A 27,697-nucleotide genomic window follows, 5' to 3' on the forward strand; every position below is an offset into this window, starting at 1 on the left:
ATGAGCACACCTAGTCCCCAGGGAATGGCTTCAAAACAGCATTCTTAAGAGCTCCTCAGACAAACAGCTGATTCCAGGGCTGGGCCAGGAAAGTACAAGATAAGCCTGGAACTTGCTGGCATGCCTGAAAACAAGGAAGTGCTCAAAGAATGATGGGGGCATGTCAAAAGGACACAGAAGCTAAGCTTGAAGGGGTTCCAATGGGAAAATCTAAAAACACTGAAGAAATGACACTCACTCACTGACTAAAATAGGAAACTATGAGCTCACATACATAGAAACAAACAAACTGAAAGTCTGATGAGGAATGTGATCAAGTTTTTCCCCACAAAACACTTAATTACAAAGAGAAGAGGAACAATTTTACAGTGGACAAGATTGAGGGGCACCTGGGTGGCTCAGTCAGTTTAAGTGTCCAACTTCTGATTTCAGCTCAGGTCCTGATCTCACAGTACATGAGATCAAGCCCCACATCCGGCTCTATTCTGACAGCACAGGGCACACCTGGGATCATCGGGCTCCCGCTCTCTCTGCCCCTCCCCCGCTTGCGTTCTCTGTCAAAAATAAACGTTAAAAAAATAAAATAAAACACAGTGGACAAGATTGAAAGATACTATCTTTGATACTACAATTGTAGTGATCAAAGTAAACATTATCCCTAATGGAGCAAACGGATATTATGTGTCACCTGATAAGATACAATAAGAACATAGCATTGTCTCTGTCATAGTCCCACCAGAAATGAATAACCCTAAATCTGATCACGAGGAAACAGCAGACAAATCTAAATTAGGGGATGTTCTACAAAATAAGTGGCCTGGAATTTTCAAAAGTATCAAGGTCACAAGAGTTGAAGAAACACTGAGAAACTGTTTCGGCCTGAAGGATACTAAAGAGACATGATAACTAAAAGCAACAATTTGATGCAAAATTGGATCCTTTTTCTATAAAAGGCATTATTGAGACAATTGGCAAAATCTGACTGGGGTATGAGAATAAGATAGTATTAATGTCTCAGTGTTAATACTCTTATTTTGATGGTTACATTTTGGTTGTGTAGGAGAAATATTTCTGCAGTAAAAACACATCAAAGTATTTGGGGAGGTAGAACATTACATGAGTAATTCTCAAATGTTCAGGAAAAAAAAAGTTCTTGCTTCTATACTTGCAAGTTTTCTTTGGCCTGTGATTTAAAATATATTTTCAAATTTTGTCAGTTACTCAATGAGACCTTTAAAAGCCACTCTAACTAAAATGCTCACCCCGATGACACCCAATTCTCCTTCGTGCTTTATTTTTATCTGTTAGCACATATGTTTTATTTATTTATCCAGGTGATTTTTTTCTCCCAAGAGGATCTGTGAGGGCAGGAACTTCTGTCTGTTTTATTCACTGCTGTGTTGGGAGGACATTGCCTGGAGTATAATAAGTATTCAATAAATATTTAATGAATAAATGAATGTATAAGCCTATTAAATAAGTAAATGTTTTACGACAGATAATAACCATTATGAGTGAAGTAAAACTGTTACTCTCATAATCAATGATAGCTTGTTAGAAGTCCTTTGTTGGGGCGGGGGGAGGCAGTGCCTGGGTGGCTCAGTTGGTTGAGCATCTGACTTTGGCTCAGGTCATGATCTCACGGTTCGTGAGTTGGAGCCTGGCATCAGGCTCTGCACTGACAGCTCAGAACCTGCTTCAGATTCTGTCTCCTCTCTCTGCCCCTCCTTCACTTTCTCTCTCTAATATAAATAAACATTACCCAAAAAAAAGTCCTTTGGGAAAATAGGCAATTAAGAATCATAAAAATATTAATGCCCTTTAATCTAGAAATTCTACTTCTTGGAATTCATTCTAAGGAACTATCCTAAAATATGGGAATGCAATCACAGTATTAAGCTGTTCACTACAGTGTTTTTTATACGAAGAGAGAGGAGAGACAAAGAGAGAAATAGAAAAAAAACATTGGATAAATTGGGCATATGCACAGAGTAAAATTCTATTTCATTTGAAATTCCATTTGTTTCAAAAACCATTTCATTTGAAATTCTAATAATATGGGGGAAAGTTTTTATGTCTTATTATATTAAGGGATAAAATTAACAATATGAATTTATAGTCTATGATTCCAACTAAATAAAAATATGCACTATAATAAACAATTATTGTATTATGGTAGCTTTTATTTGTTTTTCTCTATTTTCCAAAATTTTAGTAATATGATTATAATTTACATTCTTAAAATACATTTCTAATTAAAAATATTTATTTTTAAAAATACATCATGGATAAAGTTAGCCAATTGTGGTATTAACCCCCATGAAAGAAAATAACTGTGTGGGTGAAGAGATTAGATACATATAAATCAGATTAACTTCTCTGTACTCAAACATGGCCAAATATAAAAGAGGTAAAGAAATTTAAAAACCTGTTTGAATACAAAGTATGTTAATAGAAGAAAGCAGTTCACATAAAATCAGAAGAATTTGGCCATAGTAGTCTCATACTCCTGAGGCAAGACATGCTTAATACAATAAATACTAAACCAATGGGGGCGCCTGGGTGGCTCAGTTGGTTAAGCAGCCAACTTTAGCTCAGGTCGTGGTCTTGCAGTCCATGGGTTCAAGCCCCGCGTCGGCCTCTGTGCTGACAGCTCAGGGCCTGGAGCCTACTTTGTATTCTGTGTACTCCCCTCTCTCTCCCCCTCCCCAACTCTGATCTGTCTCACTCTCTCAAAAATAAATAAAATGTTTAAAATTTTTGAATAAATACTAAAACAATGAAAAAGGTATATTCTAATGGGGATCAAAGTAAGTTCATCCAGCTTGCCAGACCAACAACTTATCCCCCAACCATCTAGCACCTTCAGTTCTAATTCCATGCTGTAATTAACTGGCCTCCCAGTTTTTCTTTTTCTAGGAAGGGGATATCCTAGACCTCCACAGGGCACATGAGTACTTGAAATGTTGCTACTCCTAACTGAGTTGTGCTTAAGTGTAAAATCCACCCCAGCTTGCAAAGGCTTAGTATGAAAAAAAGAATGTAAAATATCTCAGCAATAAGTATATATTGATTATATGTTAAAACAATAACATTTTAGATATACTGGGTTAAATAAAATATATTATTAAAATTAATGTTATCTGTTTCTTTTTACTTTTTTAATATGGATACTAGAAAATTTTAAATTACTTCTGTGGCCCACATTTGTGGATAGTATTATATTTTTATTGGAGAACACTTATCTAGAGCATTGAACAAGAATACTGCAGTTAATATAAATGTACAATATCCCTGAAAACCAATTATGTTGACCCTCAGGTTTAGGCATCAGTCTCTGTGAGCTTTCATGGCACAGGTCTATCCCTCACGAGTCTATCCCTCACATCTGCATTGACAAAATCAGATCTTCACTGAGGTGAGTAAAACAAGGTTCTGGCAGCCTCCGCACTTCCTGGGCACAAGTTGTCAGCTCTGCTATTTGTCTACCTTCTATCATTTCTCTCTTGGCTCATAATCTTGTGTTAAGTCTGTGTTCTTCAAACTAAGGGTTGATGGGGGGTGAGGGAGAGGGGAAAGTGCGTGATGGGCATTGAGGAGGGCACTTGTTGGGATGAGCACTGGGTATTGTATGGAAGCCAATTTGACAATAAATTATATTAAAAAAAAAAAGACTGTGTTCTTCAAGGGATAGGGTTGTATATTATTCATCTTTGTTTTCCTAGCACTTCATTGCCTTAAACAAAGGTATTAAAAAGTTCATTAGGGACACCTGGCTGTCTCAGTCAGTAGAGCACACAACTCTTGACCTCTGGGTTATGAGTTCAAGCTCCATGTTGGGGGTAGAGATTACTTAAAAATAAAATCTTTAGGTGGCATCTGGCTGGCTTAGTCCATTAAGCGTCCAACTCCTCTGATTTCAGCTCAGGTCATGATCTCAGGGTCCTAAGATAAAGCCCCAAGTCAGGCTGAGTGTGGAGGCTGCTTAAGATCCTCTCTCACAGTCTCTCTCTGCCCCTCCCTCTCTAAAAAATAATAATGAATAAATAAATAAAATCTTTTTTTTTTAATTTTTTTTTTAACGTTTATTTATTTTTGGGACAGAGAGAGACAGAGCATGAACGGGGTAGGGGCAGAGAGAGAGGGAGACACAGAATCGGAAGCAGGCTCCAGGCTCTGAGCCATCGGCCCAGAGCCCGACGCGGGGCTCAAACTCACGAACCGTGAGATCGTGACCTGAGCTGAAGTCGGACGCTCAACCGACTGAGCCAACCCAGGCACCCCAATAAATAAAATCTTTAAAACGTTTGTTAAATGAACAATTTTCCACATCTTATGCCTTTGATCATAGCTCTAGACCTCCTTACCTTAAAAAAACATGTGGACACAACCTCTCCATTGGTTTTTTCCTCACCAGGTAAATTGGAAATGACTTGTGAAGATTGAACACATAACAACCTGAAAGAAAGTAAATCACAAGCATGTGAACTAAAAATAATGAATCTCTAACATGGAGTGATAGCTTCACAACCATCACAGCACAGTGTATCTTACTATGAAGGACAGAGCCTTACAGACAGACCACAGAATTGACATTTCATCATTATGCAATGACCTACATTATATGACCTCTTATTTGTCCCTGAACTCCAACAGCAACCTCATGGCTGATACAGAATAGTGGTGGAAGGGAAAAATAAAGGACACAAAAAGAAAAGATTTATCATCACATCGGTGTAATGCTTTGGCCTCTTAATATAGACCAGATGGCTATAACCTCTTTCTCAGCAATTAGTCTCTCAGTGTTCTACTGGTTGTAAAAAAAAAAAAAAAAAAAAAAAAACTTCATTGCCAACTTCCCCTGTTAATAATTATTTTTTTAGAGAAGATTTTTTTTTAATGTTTGTTTATTTTGAGAGAGAGAGAGAGAGTGCACAAGAGGGAAAGGGGCAGAGAGAGGGAGAGAGAGAATCCCAAGCAGGCTCTGCACCATCAGCACAGAGCCCAACGCAGGTCTTGAACTCACGAACCATGTGATCATGACCTGAGCTGAAATCAAGAGTGGGACACTTAGCCAACTGAGCCACCCAGGCGCTCCAATAATTATTTTTGAGTGCTGTGGCAACATCAAAACAATGCTAAAAATACAATTTCTCAATATAAGGGGGAGGGGAGGAGAACTTACTCCTATTTACCTTGTCAAAAGGAAAATCCTTTTCTGAGAAATGCTGTTACCCAACAGAAAATCTTGGCTTCTTAAAATCCAGGTATGTTCTCATCTCTTATTTTAAACAAAGTAGTTGGTCTTCATTTAACCCAATTTTGTGACTGTTTTGTAAAAGCCATTGAAAAAGCCTGAGAAGAGGCACCTTGCTGGCTCAGTTGGTGGAGCCTGTGACTCTTGATCTCAGGGTTGTGAGTTTGAGTCCCACATTGTGTGTAAAAATTACTTTTAAAAAAATGAAGTCTTAAAAAGAAGAAGAAGAAAAGAAGAAGAAGAAGAAGAAAGAAGGAAAGGAAGGAAGGAAGGAAGGAAGGAAGGAAGGAAGGAAGGAAGGAAGGAAGGAAGGAAAAAGAAAAAGCCTGAGACATTATTGGCATTAGATTTACTAGAGTTAAACATTTATAGGGGTGCTTGGCTGGCTCAGTTGGTAGAGTATATGCCTGAAGTTCTGGGTTGTAAGTTTGAGCCCCACGTGGGGTGTAGAGATTACTTAAAAATAAAATCTTATGTGGTGCCCTCGTGGCTCTTGGCTCAGATCATGATCTCACAGTTCGTGAGTTCGAGCCCTGCGTTGAGTTCTTTGCTGTCAGTGCAGAGCCTGCTTGAGATCCTGTTCCCTCTCTCTCTGCCCCTCCCCGGCTTGCACTGTCTCTCTCACAATAAACTTTAAAAAATAAGTAAAAATAAAATCTTACCAAAAAATGTAGTTGCTAATTCTATAGAAACATAAACCCAACCTTTTTTTCTTAAAAAACAAAATGTACACTTGCTAATTCTATAGACACATAAACCCATTCTTTAAGATTTTATTTTTAAGTAATCGCTACAACCCAAGTGGGGCTTGAGCTCACCACCTAGAAACCAAGAGTCCCATGCTCTACCAACTGAGCCAGCCAAGCACCCCAGCATCCTTTAATATTTTTATAAAAACTGTACACACAGGGGTGCCTGGGTGGCTCAGTTGGTTGAGCGTCCAACTTTGGCTCAGGTCATGATATCTGTTTGTAGAGTTGAGGCCTACCCTGAACTTTCTGCTGACAGTGTGGAGCTTTGAGCCTGCTTGGGATTCTGTGTCTCCCTCTCTCTCTCTCTCTGCCCCTCCCATGCTTATGCACATGCTCTCTCTCTCTCAAAAATAAAAACATTTAAAAAAAATTACATACAGGGGCATCTGAGTGGCTGTCAGTTAAGTGTCGGACTTCAGTCAGGTCATGATCTCACAGTTCGTGGGTTCCTGCCCCGCGTCAGGCTCTGTGCTGACAGCTCAGAGCCTGGAGCCTGCTTCGGATTGTGTCTCCCTCTCTCTCTCTGCCCCTCCCCTGCTCAAACTCTGTCTCTCTCTCTCTCTCAAAAAAAAAAAAAAAAAATTAAAAATTTTTTTAATTGCATACACACAAATACTATCTGAAATGAAAGGTGACTAATTTCAATAAAAAGTATAATTTCATGACAGTTTCTCAATAGTTTTGAGACACTTCTAACAAACTGCAATTTAGCTGCCCTACCTAAAAGAAAACCTTAAATGCTCAGCTTGTTGACCTTTACAAAACTTCTCCAATGGAACCATTCTTTCCTTTTAGGAGAAAGGGAAAAAACTCAATCTGTGTTATATTTCTTTTGTCATTTTACTTGTGGTCTAAGTATCATTTTCCAGTGCTTTGCCTATAAGCAGTTGCTTGCTCTAATATTTTCCACAACTGATTCGTCCTTAGGTACCAACCTGACTGAACTTTAATACAGAAAATGAAAATAGGAAAACCACAGGATAGCAAGCTAGCTCCTAGAGACAAGGAGCAAAGTTCACGAACAAACGTCACTCAAATGCAAACTTGAACATGCACAAACAAGAAGCAGAAGCAAAGTGTCCTCAGCTCCAGCCGCATTTCCAGGTTAGAAATCACGAAAACGTACATAAAACACCAACTTGGGTGATATTCATGAACCTGAGACTAATTCAAATTTTGAAAACAACAGCTCTGTACATCGTTAAGCGAGAGCTGGAAAGTGTAAAAGAATGAATAAAGTTAAGGTCCTAAGGACCTGACCGGCGAGTGTCCCTGGGTGTCAGCGGAGCGGACCCGGCAGGAGGAAGGAAGCGGGAAAAGGACCAAGGGCGCTTTTGTGCCGACCGTTGGCGCCAGGACTCCCAGCGCGACTCCGCCGCTCGCACAGCGCGTGCGCAGCTCATCACAGAAAGTTAAGGGAGAGCGGCCGCCCTCTTTTATCTTGGCGGGGAGGGGAGGGGAGGTGGGGCGCGAGAGCACGTGACCAGGATTGCGACATTTCTGGTCCAATCGAAAGCGTTTCGGAAAGCGCCCTTGCAGACCCGTTCGGGTACCTCCGGTTCGAACATAGGCCGTTCCTCTTTTCGATCCATCCACTGGTTTCTGCACTCCGGCTTTTGGATCTGAGGATCTGGTTTGGGGGAACTTTTTGTTGCGCGTCCCGCGAATCAAGTCAGGGTCACGGTCTGGAGTGATTGGCGCTTTTTATTTCTTGTTCTCCCTAATTAGAGTTTCATTTCTCTAATTTCAAGGCCTGGTGTTCTCTCCCCAAGACGCTTAAATCCGATTTCTGCTGGTGGAGACTCTGGATGCCCTAAAGGGCGTCTTGTAAAAATGGTACTCTCAAAAAACAAAAACTGGTTTATCTGTATTTCAGGGGTTGAGGATTGGGGAAATAAGTAAAAATTTAAGGAGCCAAGTCTCCCATAGGACTACGATAGGTAACACCTCAAAAACGTACCCCTAGAAGATTTTATTTCAGTGTAATCATTTAGGTAAAAATCTCTCGCTCTGTTTATTCAAACCTTCTATCAATAATCTAAAGCAATGATGCTGGGATAAGATTACCTACCGGGTGTGGTAGGTAATCAGTCGCCCCAGAGGAGTGTGACAAGCAAAGAGGCTTTAGAGAAACTCAATCTTGAGGCTGAAGTCCTTGAAATGAGAAGGGAGAGCTGACAGCTTCAGCTATATTCCAGGAACCTTGGCAGTGGGAAATCAAACTGCAAAAAGATAAAATGTCAGATGTGTCAAAACGATACAAAGGGATATTGCCCTCCACACATCCTATTATAGATACCTTGGTAAAAATAAGACGCCTCACCTGGGATCCTAGTCAGAAAATTTCACTAATTTCCTACAAATTACAAATCCTCAGCCCAGCAGAAATGAATTTGTTCTTAACTTAGAATACTCTCATAAAAGGAAGCGGGGGGAGGCGATGCATAGCTGAAAGGACCGGACTTGCACGGACTTCTCTGCCAGAGCTGCAGAGTGATAGTTAATTGCTGCTTCCCTTGCAGATGCTAGTTTCCTCTGGTGCTGCTGTCTTTGGTTCTTAAGAAGTAAAGTTGCTTCAGCTGTAGTTCTTTCCGTTACACTTAAAGATTCTTCTACCAACCCCAATCTTCCTTAGTCACAGCTGTCTAGATAAGTGACAGCTCCCCCGAGCACACCGTCGCTGGCGTCTCTGTGCCAGCAGACTTGGGAGAAAAGGCCAACAAGTAGAGAAATCCAGTAGCTTCAGTGAGCTAATTCTGGGGCTGGGGAGTGAGTTTATCACACTAAAGTAGAGGCACAGATCATGGCCTTCATCTGCAAGATGGTGTCATCTGAATGTTTAACAGGAGGATGACAAAATAGGGACGTATTCGGTGGCAACGTTCCATCCTGACAGCTAGAATGGGATTTTTTCCATCAGTGTTGTGTGCCTATTTGATGGCCTGTGTCAATAGACCAGTAATGTGGGTGTGTGCATTTTATGGGTAACCGGGTCCAAATGATGCCTTAGCAAAAATTTACGTGTAAATGTTCATAAATTTGAAGAAATAATTGTTGCTTCTGATTGTTAGTCAGAATTGCTATTATGAGGTAACCCTGCTTGGATCTTACCACCCCCAAAAAAGTGACTAGCTCTGTATGAAATGAAACTATTTTACCAGTATATAAAGTCTTTTTATAAAGATTTTCCTGGAGATCAACCCATTTTGTAATTTCCATTTTGTGGTATAACCTGTTCTCCTTCAAGTTAGGGCTGATCAACAGATTAACACAAGTAGCTGCCTCGGGCCAATTACCCAAGCCTTGTTTTCAAATCTTAGGCTCATTAGTACATGAAAAAGGAATGCAGTAGTAGAATGCTATTATTAAGCACCAGCTGCAGAGTATCATTGCTAGTAGGAGGAACAGAGGCGAAATTTTCAGCAACTGGGAGAATGTCCCTTGTTACAAAGCCTCTCTTTAAAATATAGAAGGAATAAACAATACTTGTGTTTTGAATCACCATGTCACACAGAATTGTTTCATTACCTAATACCTTAATCAAAAACTTTTAGTGTAGTTATACCATTTTATTTAACCAAGGGGTAAAACGTTTTGAATTTTTTTTTAAGTTTACTTATTTTGAGAGAGAGAGAGAGCGCGCGCGCGTGTGCGCGCTCGCGCACAAGTGGGGGAGGGGCAGAGAGAGCGGGAGAGAGAGAATCCCATGCGGGGTTCGATCCCACGAACCAGGAAATAATGACCTGAGCCAAAATCAAAAGTTATGCATTTAACTGAGCCACCCAGGCACCCCCGAATTTTTTAAAGAGGTACAACACACACACAATTTCAATAAACAGTTTCTGTAGTTGAGACACACTCCAATATTTTCCACCTCTCAGGGAGCAGAGTTCCGTAATTAAAATACTTTTCCAATATTAAACTTTAAGTAATCACAAAAACATTACTTCACATGCTTGTGCCTTGACTTTATAAATAGACACATGCCAAAGCTGTCTACAAATGAAACATGTTAAAAATCACTTCTCACTGGATAACCCAGAGAGCAGAAAAAAATATTGGTTCAGGTTTGATTTACTCAAGGTAAACACGAATTAGGTTTGTATCATATTATCTTAAGGATTCTGAAAATAAACACTATACAGTATAAATGAAGACTTTGGATTCATTTTTAAAAACTACTGGTGTATGACAGGTTTATAATAACGTTAGTTAACTATGGATAGGTTACATCAACTGTCGGAAACAAAGTTATGACTTCAAATCAAAATACAAAACGTACTGGCTCAATTTGCAACTCCAAAAGGAAAGTTAAAGGAACCCAGAATTTTTTCTGCTTCTTGGACAAAAGTGAATAAATAAGGCAGATGATGAGTTAAACTATCAAATTGTAATGTCTCACATGACATCCAAGTGTTTGAGAACTTTCGGGCTGTTTCTGTTTTTAAAAAGACATTCAAAGCCCCAATGGAGGGTTCAAAAAGTGAATGTCATACACTGAAACTATTAACAAATCTTCCATTTATTTGAAGCAATTCAATTTCAAAAACTTTTAAGTTACAGCAGTCACAGAAGAAAAAAAAACAGGGAACAGTCAGAAACAAAATAATCAGGAGTGCTGCATTTTTTTGTTTTTAACACTGTCATGGCTTTATTCAAAACACAGTTGCACAAAAGTATTAACTTCAAAGTTTTTTAAGGACAGTTTTGAGGAATTTAACACACTATATACATACTGCCATACAAAGAGCATTAAAATAGGACCAAAAACTTCTACAAAATATAAAACCCACCCTTACTTATTTGCATGAAAATACCACCCGCAAAGCTAAATAAGTCTTAAAAAAGTCATTTGGAGGCTCTAAATGTTGTTTTCAAACCAAAGAACTCTAATTTTGATTGCACAACAAGACGATTGATAAAGTCAGTATATAGATTTCATTTTAAAAATAAGTATTTTATAGTCTGGCATATACTCTGTGATGAGAATTCTTAGGGACTACAACAGGGCATTTCAAATGTAAAAAGGAGTAAAATGTTAGCCTTTTGGAGATTCCAATCCCCCCCTCAAAACTTATTCCAAGAGTTTTATTTCAGTCACTTGTGCAACGTTTTTAGTTTACCCACAAATAACTTCGTAGTTTTTACTCTAAAACCCAAAGTCATACATTTGAAACTAAAAAAGAAGTTCTTTACTCAGTAATTTAAATGTGTCCCAGTAACTTCAATTAATTTGCTGAATGCTAACTTTACAAAAACTTACAGATATCCAAAACAAAGCAGAAAAACATTTAGATAGCCAAGAATTTCAAAAGCAATTGCCTTGACCGTGGAGCCTCCACAACAAAAAGGGGATGTACTTTTCTATTGTTATTATATTTAGTAGCCATATATAGAAACACACATTTGTCCTGAAATATTTTCGATTTTTAATGGACATCCACTTGAAAATAAATCTTAATCTTGAATACTGATTTAGTTTCAAATATGTTTCCAACTGCCCAGTATATTCCAATTAAAAGCTATATCTGGTAATACCTTAAAACTATAAGAATAATGAAAGGTTCTACTCAGAAAAATTAGAAATACTTTGCAGTGTGGTATCTAAATCGTTTGGGAAGCTAACTTGAAAATTTGACTTGAATGTCTCATTAATTATCAACAGGCAATAGTTCTGACTTTTGAGGAATATTAATTCTGCTTCTGAAAGCCTCCTCTACTTTTCTTTCTGCATCCTAATAATACGGTCTGTACATCTTGTCAATCAAAAATGATTTACAGTAAGCAGAATCTGTTGCATACAAATGTACTGGTAATAATATTCGTATCTCAGAAAATACTCAATTTCTTTCACTTAGCTTGTTTAAAACTGAGACAGTCTGAAAAGGTGGTTGAGGTATAAAAGACTAAAAGTTTTCCTGGGTATCACATGAGTTTCCCAACTTTTTTTTGAGATAGAGGGAGAGGAGTGAAAAAAGAAATGAAAGTGATTATAAAGGAATTGCTGGGAGGAAAATAAAGAATGCACATTTAAAAACAAAATAACCAACCTACTAGTATGTTGTAATCTTCAGCCTGAAAAAGAAAGGGCTCACCTGCATGTCTCTGAACACATCTCTCTGAACTTCAAAAAGAAAATCGTATTAGTCACCTGACTTTAAGTTTTCAGAAGCCTCCACAAAAGCTATGAACTATATTGTTGAGTAGAACCTTTACTATTCTGCTCCTACTTTCCAAGCTACTCAAGTGACAAAAAAGCATCCAAATACCCTTAGCCAAAAAAAAAAAAAAAAAAAAAAAGTCATTGCCTTCAAACTAAAGATCTCTGGGTCACCTCTAAAAAAATAACCAACTTCTCATTCAAGAGACTTCATTTCATATTCCAGCTGATCGTGATTTCCGTTAACTATAAATAACTTTAAAACCTTATGAATGAAATGCACCAAACTGCGCCTGTGTAAAAGTGATCATGTTTTAATTATGGGCTAAAAATAACTAATACAATGAGCTTGAATGAGAAAAATGAAGATTCTAAATAAATTGCTAGGGAATTTCACAACGGGGTCAATGAAAATGTTTTCTCTACATATAGTATGATCATTAACAGACTAGTAAATCTTATTTGGAATGATAAGGCAAAAATAGTAAAACCACACTTTTCCTATAAAAAGTTACAGGTTATTTTCCGTAGGGTTCACTATGGTACATGAAGAAACAAAGAAGATGTGATCACTCTATTGCACACCCAGGAACTTTAGGGAATCTAGTCTTAGAATGATCTAGTCGTCTTCTTCATCTCCATCGTCTTCAGCATCTCGTTTCCTTTTTTCCCCTCGAAGACCTTCTTCTTCTGAAGGAAGAGTGAAAGAAAAATTGTAAAGTACTCAATTTTAACAAATGAGTACCTGTTAAATTACAAAGTTTTGAATCTATCTTAGTGAAAACTTAATGGCATAAAAAAAATTACAGGTTTGGGGCGCCTGGGTGGCTCAGTTGGTTAAGCATCCGACTTCAGCTCAGGTCATGATCTCATGGTTAGTGGGTTCGAGCCCTGCAAAGGGCTCTGTGCTGACAGCTCAGAGCCTGGGGCCTGGAGCCTGCTTTGGATTCAGCGTCTCCCTATCTCTCTGCTTGTCCCCTGTTCATGCTCTGTCTCTCTCTCTCAAAAAGAAATAAACATTAAAAAAAATTTTTTTTTAATTATAGGTTTAAGTTTCCTCTTAAAATTTTTCAATTTTAGTGTATTATAAAGGCTTAATAGACAGAAATCCATAAATAATGACAGCTTGCTGTGCACCCTTGTGGCCAAATCATGAAGTACAGATCAAGAAACTAGGGGCTTGTCATTACAAGAATTATTAGCGAATTTTTAAATTTATTTTGAAAGACCTAGGTAAAGAGGACTAGAGAGCATTATTTGAGAATTCCACTGCTCTTCTCTTGAGAGATAAGGCTTCACCCTCTTCAAAATGAAAGACCTAAGAAAGTAATAAATTAAGGCTCAAGGTTCCATGATCTCTTCATACCATTTTAAAAATAAATGTTAGAGTGGTGCCTGGGTGGCTCAGTCGGTTAAGTGTCCGACTTTGGCTCAGGTCATGATCTCACAGTTCGTGGGTTCTAGCCCCGCATAGGGCTCTGTGCTGACAGCTGAGCCTGGAGCCTGCTTTGGGATTCTCTGTCTCCCTCTCTGCTCTTCCCCTGCTCGTGCTCTGTCTCTCTCTGTCTCTCAAAAATAAACGTTTAAAAAAAAATTTTTTTTAATAAAAATAAATGTTAGAGGCTGGTTTTTTGTTTGTTTTTTAATGAAATTATTGAATGCCCTGAGAACATTACTCTTTTAAAAAGGTTTTAGGGGTGCCTGGCTGGCTTATTACAAGGAGCATAAGACTCTTGATCCCAACCAAGGTCATGAGTTCGAGCCCCACGTTGAGTGTAGAGATTACTTAAATCAATTTTAAAAGAAAAAGGTTTCATACTTCTCAAGGTGCTCTATGTTACCAAAATCAATTACAATTTGAATTATAGACTCATTTGTTAAAGTATATATGAATAATAGCTGTAACTTGAATGTTAGGATTTCTTTAATGGCTAATGTAACTCACCATCTTCTTCCTCTTCTTCCCCTTCTTCAACATAGTCATCATCATCTTCTTCATCCTTGAAAATCAAATATTCGATTGGAGAATAAAAAGCCATGACACATATTTTTCACTGTTTGGTAATAATACATTCCAACAAGAGCAAAAAACTATGGTCATTCTACATTCTGACAACCTGTGCCTAACTTACATAGGTGTTTTCTAGGAACCCAACTAAATCTAGATTCTGTATGAAAGTAATTTATGTTTTGGACCAGCACTGTTCAAAAGAACTTTCTGCAACAATGGAAATGTTCTGTATCTATGCTGTCCACATGTGGCTACTGAGCCACAGGGGTGCCTGGCTGGCTCAGTCAGCAGAACATGCAACTTTTTTTTTTTTAAGTTTATTTATCCATTGAGAGAGAGAGAGAGGGAGAGGGGCGGGGGGGGGAGAGAGAGAGAGAGAGAGAGTGTGTGTGTGTGTGTGTGTGTGTGTGTGTGTGTGTGTGCAAGTGGGATAGGGATGGAGAGAGGGGGAGAGAGAATCCCAAGCAGGCTCTGCACTGTCAGCATGGAGCCCAATGTGGGACTCAAACCCACAAACCGTGAGAGATCGTGACCTGAGCCGAAATCAAGAGTTGGACGCCTAACTGACTGAGCCACCCAGGCGCCCCAAAGTGTGCAACTCTTGATCTTGCAGTTGTGAGTTCGAGCCCCATGTTGGCTGTAGAGATTACTTAAAACTAAAAAAAATCTTAAAAAATAAATGAAGTAAATAAAAATAAAAAAAAAAAATGTGACCAGTACAAACAAGGAACTAAATTTTTCATTTTATTTTAATTTAAATAACGAAATATGTCCAGTGGCTACTATAATGGACAGAGTACCTTTAGACTATTTCAAAGAAAGGTCTTCTATTTTATAGAGTGAGAAAGTAATTACCTGAATTCTTGCCCCAACATAGTAATATGCACTAAATATGTCACTTAATCTCTCTAGACCTCAGTTTTCCTTTTTTTTTTTTTTTTAATGTTTATTTTTGAAAGAGACAGAGCATGAGTCGGGGAGGGGCAGACAGAAGGAGACACAGAATCTGAAGCAGACTCCAGGCTCTGAGCTGTCAGCACAGAGCCCGACGTGGGACTCGAACTCACAAACAGTGACTTCATGATCTGAGCCGAAGTTGGACACTTAACCGACTAAGCCGCCTAGGTGCCCCTGGACCTCAGTTTCCTAATCAATAAAAGAAAGTATTCATCTAGAAAGATCTACAAGTTCCTTCTATATCTAAAAATCTACACATCAAAACAGCAAAAAAAATCACACAAAAAAGTCACAAAACTTGATCTACAACTCTTGTGAAAGAGCTGTTCAGGATAGCTAAGATGTAAACATAGCCTTGAAACATCATAACTTTTTTTTTTTTTTTTACTTTAACCAATTGGGATACAAATCTCTAAAGTGCACTACCATTTTATGCTAACAAACCTTTCCCTTGCATAATCAGTCATCATTTTGACCATGAACATTATACTCATTAGTGTATGCTATTCCCTCAGAGCCTATTAATATATGTAGGATGGTTTTCTCCTTTTAAAAATGACCCTCACCTCTACTTTTAATTGTACCTTTTCCTAGTTTTCGTGCCTTCTCTTTTACAGTAGGTTACTACTTCAATTTTAATCTGCTATGGATTCAGAAAATAGATCAATAAGCTTATTAGAGATTTGAATATAAAAGAGAAAATAGGTTTAGAATAACAGCTGAAACACTGTCCTACAAAGAAAATGTCTTTGGTTACTTTATGTTGGCTATTCAGAGGCCTTTTACACTTACTGCCAAATAGTTGAGTTCTACTATATGTTTGAAAAAAATGACACCAATCTAGGGTCTCCCCTCCAACCCCACAAAAGTTTACTGCTCCTTAAAAATATTTTAACTGGCAGGGCACGTGGGTGGCTCCATCGGTTAAGTGTCTGACTTCAGCTGAGTTTATAATTTCATGGTTCGTGGACTCGAGCCCCATATCAGGCTCTGTGCTAACAGTGCAGAGCCTGCTTTGGATTCTGTGTCTCCCTCTCTTTCTGCCCCTCTCCCACTCACTCTTTATCTCTTTCAAAAATAAACATAAAAGAAACACTTTAATTGGAAAATGTCAAGAATTGCTGGGTATTGAAGGAAAATTTGTACAACCCATCCCTTTCACAGTATCCATAGCCCCATCTGTGTCTAGAAATACTAAACAGAACTTAATTTCCCAGCACGTAGCTAGGATCCCCTGAGAAACTCAACTGCACAACACTCATATCAGAAATCAGTCTTATACAATTAATTCAAATACTGAAAAGCATTCTATACCAGAACATCATCAAGCTACAAGGAGCAGAAGAAATAGATGGGGTAGCCAATAGTATAAAAAGGAACCACAGTAAAAATCAGGAGAACCTAAAGCCTTAAACTAAAGAGGAAAAGAAAGGAAGAGAGAAGGGTAGAGGAGAGAGGGGACAGGAAGAGGAAGGAAAGGGAAAGAAATAAAAAGAAAGAAAAACAAGGGACACATTTTAAACATCTCCTATCTGCAAATGATAAGTGAGGATATTTAAATATTTGCAATTTTTTAAAAAACAGTGGAGACACTAATCACATTTATTCCTTAATTTAGAAAAGCCCAAGTCTCAAAAGCTAATTACTTCTCTGGATTTTGCTTTAAACAAAATATGGTTCAACTAATTGATTCATGGAGTGGCTCAGTCAGTTAAGTATCTGACCTTTTTTTTTTTTTTAATTAACATTTTATTTATTTTTCAGAGACAGAGTGTGAGTGGGGGAGGGGCAGAGAGCGAGGGAGACAGGATCCCAAGCAGGCTCCAGGCTCTGAGCTGTCAGCACAGAGCCCAGCAGGGGCTGGAACCCACCAACTGTGAGATCATGACCTGAGCTGAAGCTGGGTGCTAAACCAACTGAGCCACCCAGATGTGCCAAGTATCTGATTCTCGATTTTGGCTCAGGTCATGATCTCACAGTTTGTGAGTTCGAACCCCACATCAGGCTCCATGCTGTCAGTGCAGAGCCTGCTTGGGATTCTCTTTCTTTCTCTCTCTCCCTCAAAAATAAATAAATAAACTTTAAAAAGTTGATTCATGTTTTTAAGCCTTTTTTATTTTTTATTATTTTTTTAATGTTTATTGAGAGAGAGAGAAAGGGAGCAGGGGAGGGGCAGAGAGAGGAGAGAGAGAGAATCCCAAGCAGGTGCTGCGCTGTCAGCACAGAGCCCAGCGTGGGGCTCAATCTCACTAACCTTGTGAGATCATGACCTGAGCCAAAATCAAGAGTCAGACGCTTAACCAACTGAGCCACCCAGGCATCTCTAAGCCTTTTTTTAAACTGAAGTAGACTTGACACACCATGTTACATTAGTTTCAGGTGTACAACATGGTGATTCAGCAAGTCTATATCTTATGTTACACTCACCACAAGTATAGCTATCATCTAAGCCTTTAGTTTTTAATGTCATCTATTAGATGATACCCCTCAATAAAGACTCAGCTTTCATCAGTGACTTGTTCAGTAGAAACCATGATCTTTTCCCAATTAATGGGAAATAACATGTTTCCTCATTGTACTATGACAGTACAGGGGCACCACAATTCCCAATTCTTCTACAGCCCCCATCCCCATTTTTAACGAAATGTCCTACAGATACATCAAGACCTTCTTTATCCATATTAATTCCTTACCTCTAAAGAGCAGATGAAATAAAAATATTACTCAAACCATGCAGGTACTACACTGACTTAACATCGTGGGAATTACCTCAGATTTTTGCTCTATACTGGACTGTGTCACTTTTAACATTTCCCAATATTCAGTGGAATGATAAACACAAACATCAGCAGTCAGTTGAAAATCATTTTAATGTTTATTTCTTTTGGGAGACAGTGCGTGGCTCCACGCCACCAGAGCCCGACAGAGGGCTTAAACTCACGAACCACAAGATTATGACTTGAGCCAAAACCAAGACTCAGACGCTTAACACACTAAGCCGCCAAGGCGCCCCAGTTGAAAGTCATTTTTAGGGGCAGGTGCCTGGATGGCTCAGTCAGTTGAGCATCCGACTTCAGCTCAGGTCATGATCTCGCAGTTTGTGAGTTCAAGCCCCTCATCAGGCTCTGTGCTGACAGCGTGAATCCTAGAATATGCTTCAGAATCTGTGTCTCCCTCTCTCTTCCCCTCCTCTGCTTGCCCCTGTCTCCATCTCAAAAATAAATAAACATTATGGGGTGACTGGGTGGCTCAAGTTGGTTAAGCATCCGACTTTGGCTCAGGTCATGATCTCCCGGTTCGGGAGTTTAAGCCCCACATCAGGCTCTGTGCTGACAGCTCACAGACTAGAGCCTGCTTCGCATTCTGCGTCTCCCTTTCTCTGCGCCTCCACCCCCCCCCCCAAAAATAAATAAACGTTAAAAATTTTGGGGGAAAAAATGAATAAATAAATAAATAAACATTAAAAAAAACTTTTTAAGGTTTTAAACTACTTAATACTAGGGGTGTCTGGATGGCTCAATCGGTTACGCATCTGACTTTTGATTTTGGCTCAGGTTGTGATCTCATGGTTCATGAAATCAAGCCCCAGGACAGACTCTGAGTGGGTAGTACAGAGTCTACTTGAGATTCTCTCTCTCCCTCTCTACACTCCTCCCCCTCCTTATAAATAAATAAATAAATAATAGAATTATATCGGAGAAAAATTATCATCAGTGATATCACCTATCTAACCAATGTAAAGGTCATTAGGAAAACAAATAATGCTAACAATTCCTGGTCTAAATCAAGAGATATTATTTTTAATAATAAAAAACTTTGAATTATTAACATAAAATAATAATTTAACAACATTAGGAGAAAATAATAATTCCCAGGGGCTGAAGATCATTTGTTCAAGTCAACTGACGTTTTCTATGAGCTTACTATGTTCCTGTCAACGCACTAGATGCTGAGATACAAAGATAAATGGCCCTTCCCTCAAGGAGCTCACCCTCAAGTAGAAAGTGGCCAAATAAACAAGTTTTTACAAAAGTGTCTATAGGCAATAAAGCCTAATCAAGGTTCAAAGGTAACACAGGAAGGAGTAGTTATCTATGAAAATTTACAGAAAGCTTCAATAATGAAGCAACTCCAAAACAGTTTTTAAAGAGTCTGCAATGCATGATTTGCATAGTAGTCACAGGAGTATATATACATAAGTGGCTTGGTCATGGACTTGTACATAAAATCAGTGTACTTTACAAGCTTTACTATACTTATGTTTACCTCAGTAAGAACAGAAAATAAAGTTCACCAGAGAGCATGGGTAGAAAGTCACTACAGATAGAATACACAATGTAGCTACAGTCAGAAAGGCAAGAAATAGCTCGGTGTGACAATTTAATTTGGTACTGAGGGAGAAGAGGCTAGAGGAGGAAGCAGGGGCTTATAATGATGGGCCTTGTATGTCTTGGTGGCAACAGGGAAACAAAGTGATTCATGCAGCCTGGTGACATGATCTCATTTGCATTCAGAGTACCCAAGCACATACTGTGGATGATACACCTTTGTGGTGACACTGTATTCAAAGAGACCATTTGGAAAGCTACTACAAAACCATTAGCAAGACATAATTAGGGGAAAGGAAAGTCTTCTTGAGTGCCTACGATGTGCCGGGGACTAGATACTTTAAGTGTATTATCCTGTCAGTTCCTTAAAATAATCCTAAGAGGTTGGTATAATCTCCGTTTTATAAATGCAGAAGCTGAGGCTCAGAAACTTTTGTAAAATGTTCTCCGCCGTCCCACACCACTGAGGGCTGAGCGGTTTTGAACAATAGCTGGGTGGTAAAATTAATGGGGGTTTGCGATTATCTGGATACACTGTGAGCTGACGGACAGTGGGAAAAAGGACAGGCAGACAGATACATGCAGACCCACAAGTCAGGAACAGCTTTCAGCTTTCCACTCAACTTCCTACTTTAGGACTTGACCTTAGGTCTAAATGGCTTTCAGTGCAGGTAAAAAGTGCCTATTCACCTGGATTTCTTCTTTCATTAAGTAGGAGAGGCCCACTTCCTCTTCTCCCTCTCCCAGTTCTGAGCCTGCCTCCTCCTCCTCCTCCTCCTCTTCTTCCTCCTCCTCGTCCTCGTCCTCCTCCTCATAGCCTTCTGGTGGACCAGCTTCATCTTCCTCTTCGTCTTCGTCATCTTCATCTCCGTCTTTAAAAATATTTTGAAAGATGAACAAATGGCTGGGAAAAATGTTTCTTGCTAGTATGTCGATCCTATTTTCCCTTGTCCCAATCACCTCAAACTCTTAAGCCAACGGGTGGGTGGAAAGTATCCCAGGGTGATTTTCTTTTTTTTAAGACTTCCCTTTTGTAACATCCTCCTTTACTATTTGAGAAACATGGCTTCTAAATACTGAACTGTTTCCAACATATAGATTGTCATCAAAACGTTGCATGCACTAGGGGCGCCTGGGGGGCTCAGTCCATTAAGCGTCCCACTTCAGCTCAGGTCATGATCTCGCAGTTTGTGAGTTGGAGCCCCACGTTGGACTCTGTGCTGACAGCTCAGAGCTTTGGAGCCTCCTTCGGATGCTGTGTCTCCTTGTCTCTCTATCCCTTCCCCACTCTCACTCTGTTTCTCTCTCTCAAAAATAAGTAAACATTAAAAAAAAATTCTTTAATAAATAAAAAATGAAATGTTACATGCACTAAACTTTATTTTATTTTGTGGACACTTCAAAGCTCTTTTATCTATCATTCCATTCCATCATTTTCTAACATTGTTTATCCTTCAAATTTCTTTTTAAAGTAAAAAACTTTTTTTTTAAATATTTATTTTTGAGAGAGAGGGAGTGCAAGTGGGGGAGGGGTGTGGAGGTGGGGGACAAAGGATCCCAAGCAAGCTCCCTGCTGACAGCAGAGAGCCTGATGTGGAACTCAAACCCAGGAACCTCGAGATCATGACCTGAGTCAAAGCCAGACGCTTAACCAACTGAGCCACCCAGGCACCCCGTTACAGTAAAAAACTTTTATGGGGTCTTTTATTTGAGCAGGTCATGATCTCAAGGTTCATGAGAAGGGGAGCCCCGGGCTGTGCTCTGCGGCTGACAGCACAAAGCCTGCTCCGGATTCTCTCTGCCCCTCCCCCACTTGCGCTCTCTGATGCACTCTCTCTCAAAATAAATAAACTTAAAAAAAAAAAAAAAACTTTTCAACCAAGAATAATAAACAGTATTCTATAACTAACAAGATCCATTCCATCATCTGTTAGTCACCCATTTATCCAAACATGTATATTCAGTATCTAATTTCAGAACATTTTCATCACCCCCCTCAAAAAAACCCATACACATTTACAGTCACTCCCCAATCTCCTCTCCCCCAGCCCTGGTGACCACTACTCCACCTTCTATGAATATGCCTATTCTGGACATGCCATACAAATGAAGTCATACAAAATGTGGCCTTTTGTGTCTGGCTTTTTTCACTTCACAGAATGTTCTCAAAGGTACAGCATTTATCAGTGCCTCATTCATTCTTATGACAGCATAATATTTCATTGTATGGACATATCACATTTTGTTTATCCATCAGTTGATAGGCCATTTGGATTGTTTCCATTTCTTGGCTATTATGGATAACACGCAAGGAATGGTTCCTTTTTAAAAAAAAAAAAAAAGGTACTATTTTAAAAGTTACCACTTTTACTAGGTGGTGGTTACACAGTTTATACAGATATAAAATTTTCATGGAGCTTGGTACTACAATAATCATTAAATTCCCCAAGCTACCAGAAATCTTAAAGAAGAAACACAGGATTAGGGCTTTGGGTTTTTAAATTTTTCTTCTTACTAATCTCTTTTTTTCCCCCCAACACCTAAATATCCAGACCCAATCTAAATTGCACGGCTAGACTGGAGGCTGTATTTATAGGCATTAAGAATGATTACCCTCATCGTCCTCTTCTTCTGAGTCCGGTGCCTCGTTATCATCCTGGTCAAATCCATCTAGGTAAGTGATTTGCTGCAGCAGTTCAAAAATACTTTCTCTGTAATCCTCCAGGTTTGTGATCTCACAGTTAAACAAGTCAAGGCTTTTCAAATTTTTAAGATTTTGCTGGAAAAGTAAAAAGTTAAAGCTTACGTTTCAAGATTTTAAATACTATATTACTGGGGCGCCTGGGTGGCGCAGTCGGTTAAAGCGTCCGACTTCAGCCAGGTCACGATCTCGCGGTCCGTGGGTTCGAGCCCCGCGTCAGGCTCTGGGCTGATGGCTCGGAGCCTGGAGCCTGTTTCCGATTCTGTGTCTCCCTCTCTCTCTGCCCCTCCCCCGTTCATGCTCTGTCTCTCTCTGTCCCAAAAATAAATAAAAGTTGAAAAAAAAAATTAAAAAAAAAAAAATAAATAAATAAATAAATAAATACTATATTACTTCTTTGTAATTCATGAACCAGAAAACACATATTTGAAATCAGAATGATTTTTGATCTTTCGCATTTTATAATGAAGGGTTATTGTATCAATTCTCTTAATGAGGCCCCAGGATGCAAGTATCACGAGGGAAGGGGCTTTATTCTGTTCACCACTGTAACTGCAGCACCTGATTAGTGCCTTACTATGGTAGCCACTTAATAGATTCTGTTGACAAAATATGTGCATAAATAGACAATAACAACATTGTGGTTAGCTTACATCTAGTCAAGCTTATTGTCAACAATTTTTACCTCCTCCCAAGCTTTTCTTTAAATCAGAGCAGCAGGGGCCCCTGAGTGGCTCAGTCAGTTAAGCATCCAACTTCAGCTCAGGTCATGATCTCAAGGTTCGTGGGTTCAGGCCCCACACAGGGCTCTGTGCTGACAACTCAGAACCTGGAGCCTGCTTCAGAGTCTGTGTCTCCCTCGTTCTCTGTCCCTCCCCCACTCGTGCTTGGTCTCCCTCTCTCTCTCTCTCTCAAAAATGAATAAACATTTAAAAAAATCTTTAAAAGAAGTAAAAGCAGTAACCATCTAGATCAAAACATGTAAGAAATTCAGAAGTTTCAAAGAGTGAAATATAAATCAATAATGAAATATAAATCAATAAAACAGAAGCAAATCTCAGAAAATCAACCAAAAAAGAGAAAGTCCAGAGACTTTCCACTTACCAGAGCTTCTACTGTACTGAGATCTTTGATTTTGTTTCCACTCAGATTGAGGTAGGTAAGATTTGGACATTTCTCTGCCAGGACTTCCAAGCCTCCCGAAATTATATTGTCACTGAGTTCCAACTAAATATTCAACATGGAGAGAAAACAAACCATGGTGAAGGCTTAGGGCAGATCAGATTTTCAAAACATATCCATGTGAAGAAGAAAAACAATTGCCATTCTCTCTAGCTTCAAGAAACTGTCACAAATTATTAATTTCCAAATTCCCACCTACAAATGCCAAATAATATATTAGAACCCCTACAGAGTAAGCTTATAACCCTAGTTTGGCTCCAGTCGTGTTATAGTTGGATCTTTATGTTTCAGAGAAAACTATTTGGTAGATACTAAATCCAAATTCATGTCATAAAGAAATTTCATTATTAAATGTAAATTTCTAAAAGCATTAATAGAGCTGATTCCAAAATCTTACATAACCCTTTTTCTTATCTGTAGAAGTTTGGAAACTTCTAATTAGAAGGCAGAATGGTTGTTTCACTTGGCCAAAACCTGGGCCTCAAAATTATGATGATTTCAAGCTTAATGCCAACTTACCTTTCGAAGTTTATTTAAGCTGGGCAGCCGGGCCAGTGAACTTAGTTCCACATTAGCCATACTCAGAAACTCTAGTTTTTTAAAAGTATCATTCAGGCCCTCAATTTCCCCATTGACACATAGGCAATTATCGAGGACTAATTCTGTCACCTGTAAGACAGAAAATGAATGAGTCTTTACTTTGCAATCTGTTTAGCAAAAGATCTGAGTCTTGACACACTGGAAACATGAAGATAAAACCATCAGTCCTGGGGCGCCTGGGTGGCTCAGTCAGTTAAGCATCAGACTTTGGCTCAGGTCATGATCTCGTGGTTTGTGGGTTTGAGCCCCACCTTGGGCTCTGTGCTGACAGCTCAGAGCCTGCTTGGGATTCTCTCTCTTCTTCTCTCACTGCCTCACCCCCACTCCTGCTTTCTCTCTCACAAAATAAATAAACTTTAAAAAAAGAATACACACATCAATCCCCTTACCCAGATCCTTTTCATTCTCTCCTCCCCCACCAAAACCTGAAATACAATCTAAAGTCATCATTATAAGTTAACCTTTTAAATTTAAACTTAGACCAATTAGTTCAATGCCTGTTGAAATCACTGATGCAGGGGAAAAAAACTTTGAAAAAGGTCCCATGTGAAACTTGCTTCTGCCCCTGATGAGAAGGACTGTCAACATGAGAGCATATACTTTACAGTGAGGTGATGCCTGGGCTACTGGTAAAGGATTCCAGGGAGCTGCCCTAAAGCATAAGGGAGAAGAAAGGAAACTATTTTATTCATGTTTCCAGTTTAAATTCCTTGATCTTTGGTTGATAAATGCCACCATAACTCCCAAATACCTTATTACCCTTCGTGAAGAAATGTTAGAAAGCTCATGCTGAGAAAGTTGGCTTTTAGAGGGGCCTAACAATATCACCCAGAACGATACATCCTTGACAAAATGTTATTTCTCTGTAACACCCTCCTAGCATTTTTGTTTCTCCCACAGTGGGGGAGGGGGAGGGGCTGCATCCTCTATTAGGTCACAGTTGTAGAACAAAACTTGCTGCTGTGTGGACCTGGAAGGACTTAATCTTAAAGGGGAGACAGGAGACTCCGGCAGTCTATTCCCAATACAAAAATATGTTTGAGGTATTTTCAGGGCTAAAAATTAGCAACGAGGAATGCCACGTTCTCTAGTTGAGTATGACTTTGACAATTATTTTAGAGACCAGAGAAGGTATATGATCTGTTTAGAGGTAAGGAAGCCAAGGCCCAAAGGGTAAGAATGACTTGGCTAAGGTCACACAGCAGTTTGTATGACAAAGCCTCACTCTAAATCTTCTGACTCCTGGTCCAGCTGAGCGGGAGGAGAGAGAGCCACAAGATTTGGTGTCAGAAAGCCAGTTCTTCCACTTAAGTAACTTCACTGCCCCCGAGGGGACTCCATTTGCTAATTTGGGTTCTAGAACAATACAATCCACCTTACAAGTCCCTCCAAGGAGAAAGGTAAAAAACAAACACAAACAGGTTTTGTAAACAGTAAAGACCTATACAAATACAAGAGACCGTTATTACACCACAGGGGAGGAAGGAGAGACTGCAAAAAAGCAACATCCGGCACTCCCCAAAACTAGCAAGGAAATTACTACGGACAGGGTAAGTAAATGAAAGGGGGGTATGGAGGAGCAAATTCACTTTTCCAAACGAAGACATACAAAAGCATACTAAATGTGTGCTTCTGTAAGGCAGCTTTTTTTTTTCCTGAAGCCCCCAAAGAGTAGGCCCTAGAAAACTCCCATCTCTCTCTGGGGTGATAGCAGCGACTGTTTCCTCCTCCCCGCCCTTTGCCAATTTCAGAGAAAAGGGACTTAAAACACACACACACACACACACACATACACACACACACATTAAGACCTTGGGTTCCCATTCTGCACGCCACCAGAGCCCACCGAACAGAGCCCACTCCTCCCCTGTGCTGGTGTGCGCAGGCACCACCCCCACCCACCCCTGCAGAAAACAACTGTATCCTCTTGTTCCACCTCTCGTGTTTATTTCAGAGGGCCGCAATTAACAAGACTCGACGCTTTCCTCGGCGTTCTGGAGTGAGAGGTTCCTCACGGACCACGGGCCCCGCTCTCGCGACCCGCAGCTCCGACCCACGGGAAACCCCAGACGGGGCGGGGACTCCTCGAGGGAACAGGGGGTCGCCTCCCCGCCCGCGTGCCCGGCACCTCCGCCCCGGGCGGAGAGGGCTGGGTGCAGCCGAGGAAGCGCCTTCAAACAGGAGGCGGAAACGCCTCCCGCCCGACCCCCGAAAAGTTGGCCGCGACCCGCCTCACGTGGCCCCTCCCAACCCCGTCTCTTTAACTGAGGCGACGGCAGCAAGAGCGCATCATTTAGTTTCGCCGAGCCCAGCTTTAACGCACAAAACTACTACGGCCCATTTGTTGAGTTCTGTGAAACCTTCTCCCGGGATCAAATTCGGAGTGACGGCCACTACGACACGACACGCCGAGTAGCATTACACCGCGGGGAGACCGAGGGGATTACGCCTCGCGTGCCCTCCCCACCTCCGGTCTCGGCGACGACTCCCAAAACTTACCCGCGGCCGCGGAACCGACCGCTGACCCAGATTCCGCCCGGCGGCGGGCGGCGGGCGGCGCGCGCCGCTTCCCGGGGGAGTGGGCGCAGCCGGCGGCAGACGGTACGCGGACTCCGCCAGAGACCCCAGCCCGCGCCCGGCGCGACGTCAGACACCCAAGGGCCTCGAGGCCGCGGGCATCCCCCGAAAAAAAGAAAAAAAGAGTTGGCAGCGTTGCAGAAAAGTTGGACTAACTTCTCAGGCGACGATGGCTGCAGCGGGGGCAAGTGGGACCGGTGGGTCGCCCCCACGCCACCGGCCCCCAGGAGGAGGAGGAGGAGGGGACGAGGCGGCGGAGCGGCCCCCAACACTCCGCTTCCTGCCCCCACCAGGACAGGACTCCCGACTCGAAGAGGGCTGAAGGAGGCTAAGCCCCCGGGTACACACAAAAACGCCCCTAGAAACTTAAACCTTCGCCATTTTTAAGTAGAAGATTTTAATGATTTAACACTTAAAATTAAATATTTCCCCCAAACCGTAACCTCAGGGTTACGGGGTTAACTCAATACCCCTCCTCAGACACCCACCCGGATCCCTACAAAGCCGATCTTCCCAATACAGGTCCGGTGGGGAAGGGGAGGGGGCTGAGTCATCTCACCTCCTCCGGGGCTCTGTTCCTTAACTCCAGGTTAATCCTCTTCTTCATCTCCATGTCCTCCTCCTGCTCTTCTGCGGCTACTCCCTTCCCTTACCCTTTCCTGCCTTTCCCACTACCCCCAACCCTTAATTTTAAAAGATTTGTAAATGAATGAAAAGAAAAGCAAATATAAACGCCCACCACCACCAGATAGGTGTGGGGAAGAAAGAAGAGAATAGCAAATGGAGTCCAAGGAGTTGAGACTCTAACTCGACTGCCCCCACCTCCTTGTCCACACACTCGCGCGCACTCACACGCACACACACACACACACGCGCGCACACACACATACACACACATACACGCACGCACACACACACACACACACACACCCGCAGTTCCTTCCCCTTCAATGGCTGCTCTGAGACTGAGCCTCCATGACACGGCACCGCCAACCCCCTGGCCTACACTCCACCCACCTCCCGAATGTATTGGTCAAGTCTTCAGCATCGCACTGTTTCATTGGACTGCACAAATGTCCGTCAGTCTTCAGGGTGGACCTGAACCAGAAGTACTGTGTCTATTGGCTACGACCAAGCGCGCAGTTAACTCCGATAGGTCCAGGAGGGTGTTC

At 40.7% G+C, this 27,697-nt stretch overlaps 1 protein-coding gene and 1 long non-coding RNA gene across 3 annotated transcripts; both read right to left on the minus strand.

The window, feature by feature from the left end:
* Positions 1 to 296: 296 nt before the first annotated feature.
* LOC147578343 (uncharacterized) lies at positions 297 to 7,450 on the minus strand. The gene is made up of 3 exons (XR_015255087.1): positions 7,354 to 7,450; positions 4,368 to 4,458; positions 297 to 554 (listed from the first exon to the last, which is right to left on the minus strand). It is a non-coding gene; the product is annotated as an uncharacterized LOC147578343 (long non-coding RNA).
* Positions 7,451 to 10,513: 3,063 nt separating this feature from the next.
* ANP32E (acidic nuclear phosphoprotein 32 family member E) lies at positions 10,514 to 27,493 on the minus strand. 2 transcript variants are annotated; one of them, XM_086718088.1, is made up of 7 exons: positions 27,085 to 27,493; positions 23,868 to 24,017; positions 23,271 to 23,393; positions 22,079 to 22,244; positions 20,156 to 20,337; positions 14,115 to 14,169; positions 10,514 to 12,859 (listed from the first exon to the last, which is right to left on the minus strand). In XM_086718088.1, exons 1-7 carry the CDS (start codon positions 27,136 to 27,138, stop codon positions 12,789 to 12,791), a joined length of 801 nt encoding a protein of 266 aa, XP_086574214.1. In that variant the 5' UTR covers positions 27,139 to 27,493; the 3' UTR covers positions 10,514 to 12,788. The 2 variants fall into 2 exon arrangements, with proteins under 2 accessions (XP_086574214.1, XP_086574215.1); XM_086718089.1 differs by lacking the exon at positions 27,085 to 27,493 and adding an exon at positions 25,885 to 26,075.
* Between the last annotated feature and the right edge of the window lie 204 nt (positions 27,494 to 27,697).

Source organism: Puma concolor, chromosome C1 (genome assembly GCF_028749965.1).
Source record: "Puma concolor isolate L17-30 chromosome C1, mPumCon1.1.hap2, whole genome shotgun sequence".
NCBI classification, from domain to species: Eukaryota; Metazoa; Chordata; class Mammalia; order Carnivora; family Felidae; genus Puma; species Puma concolor.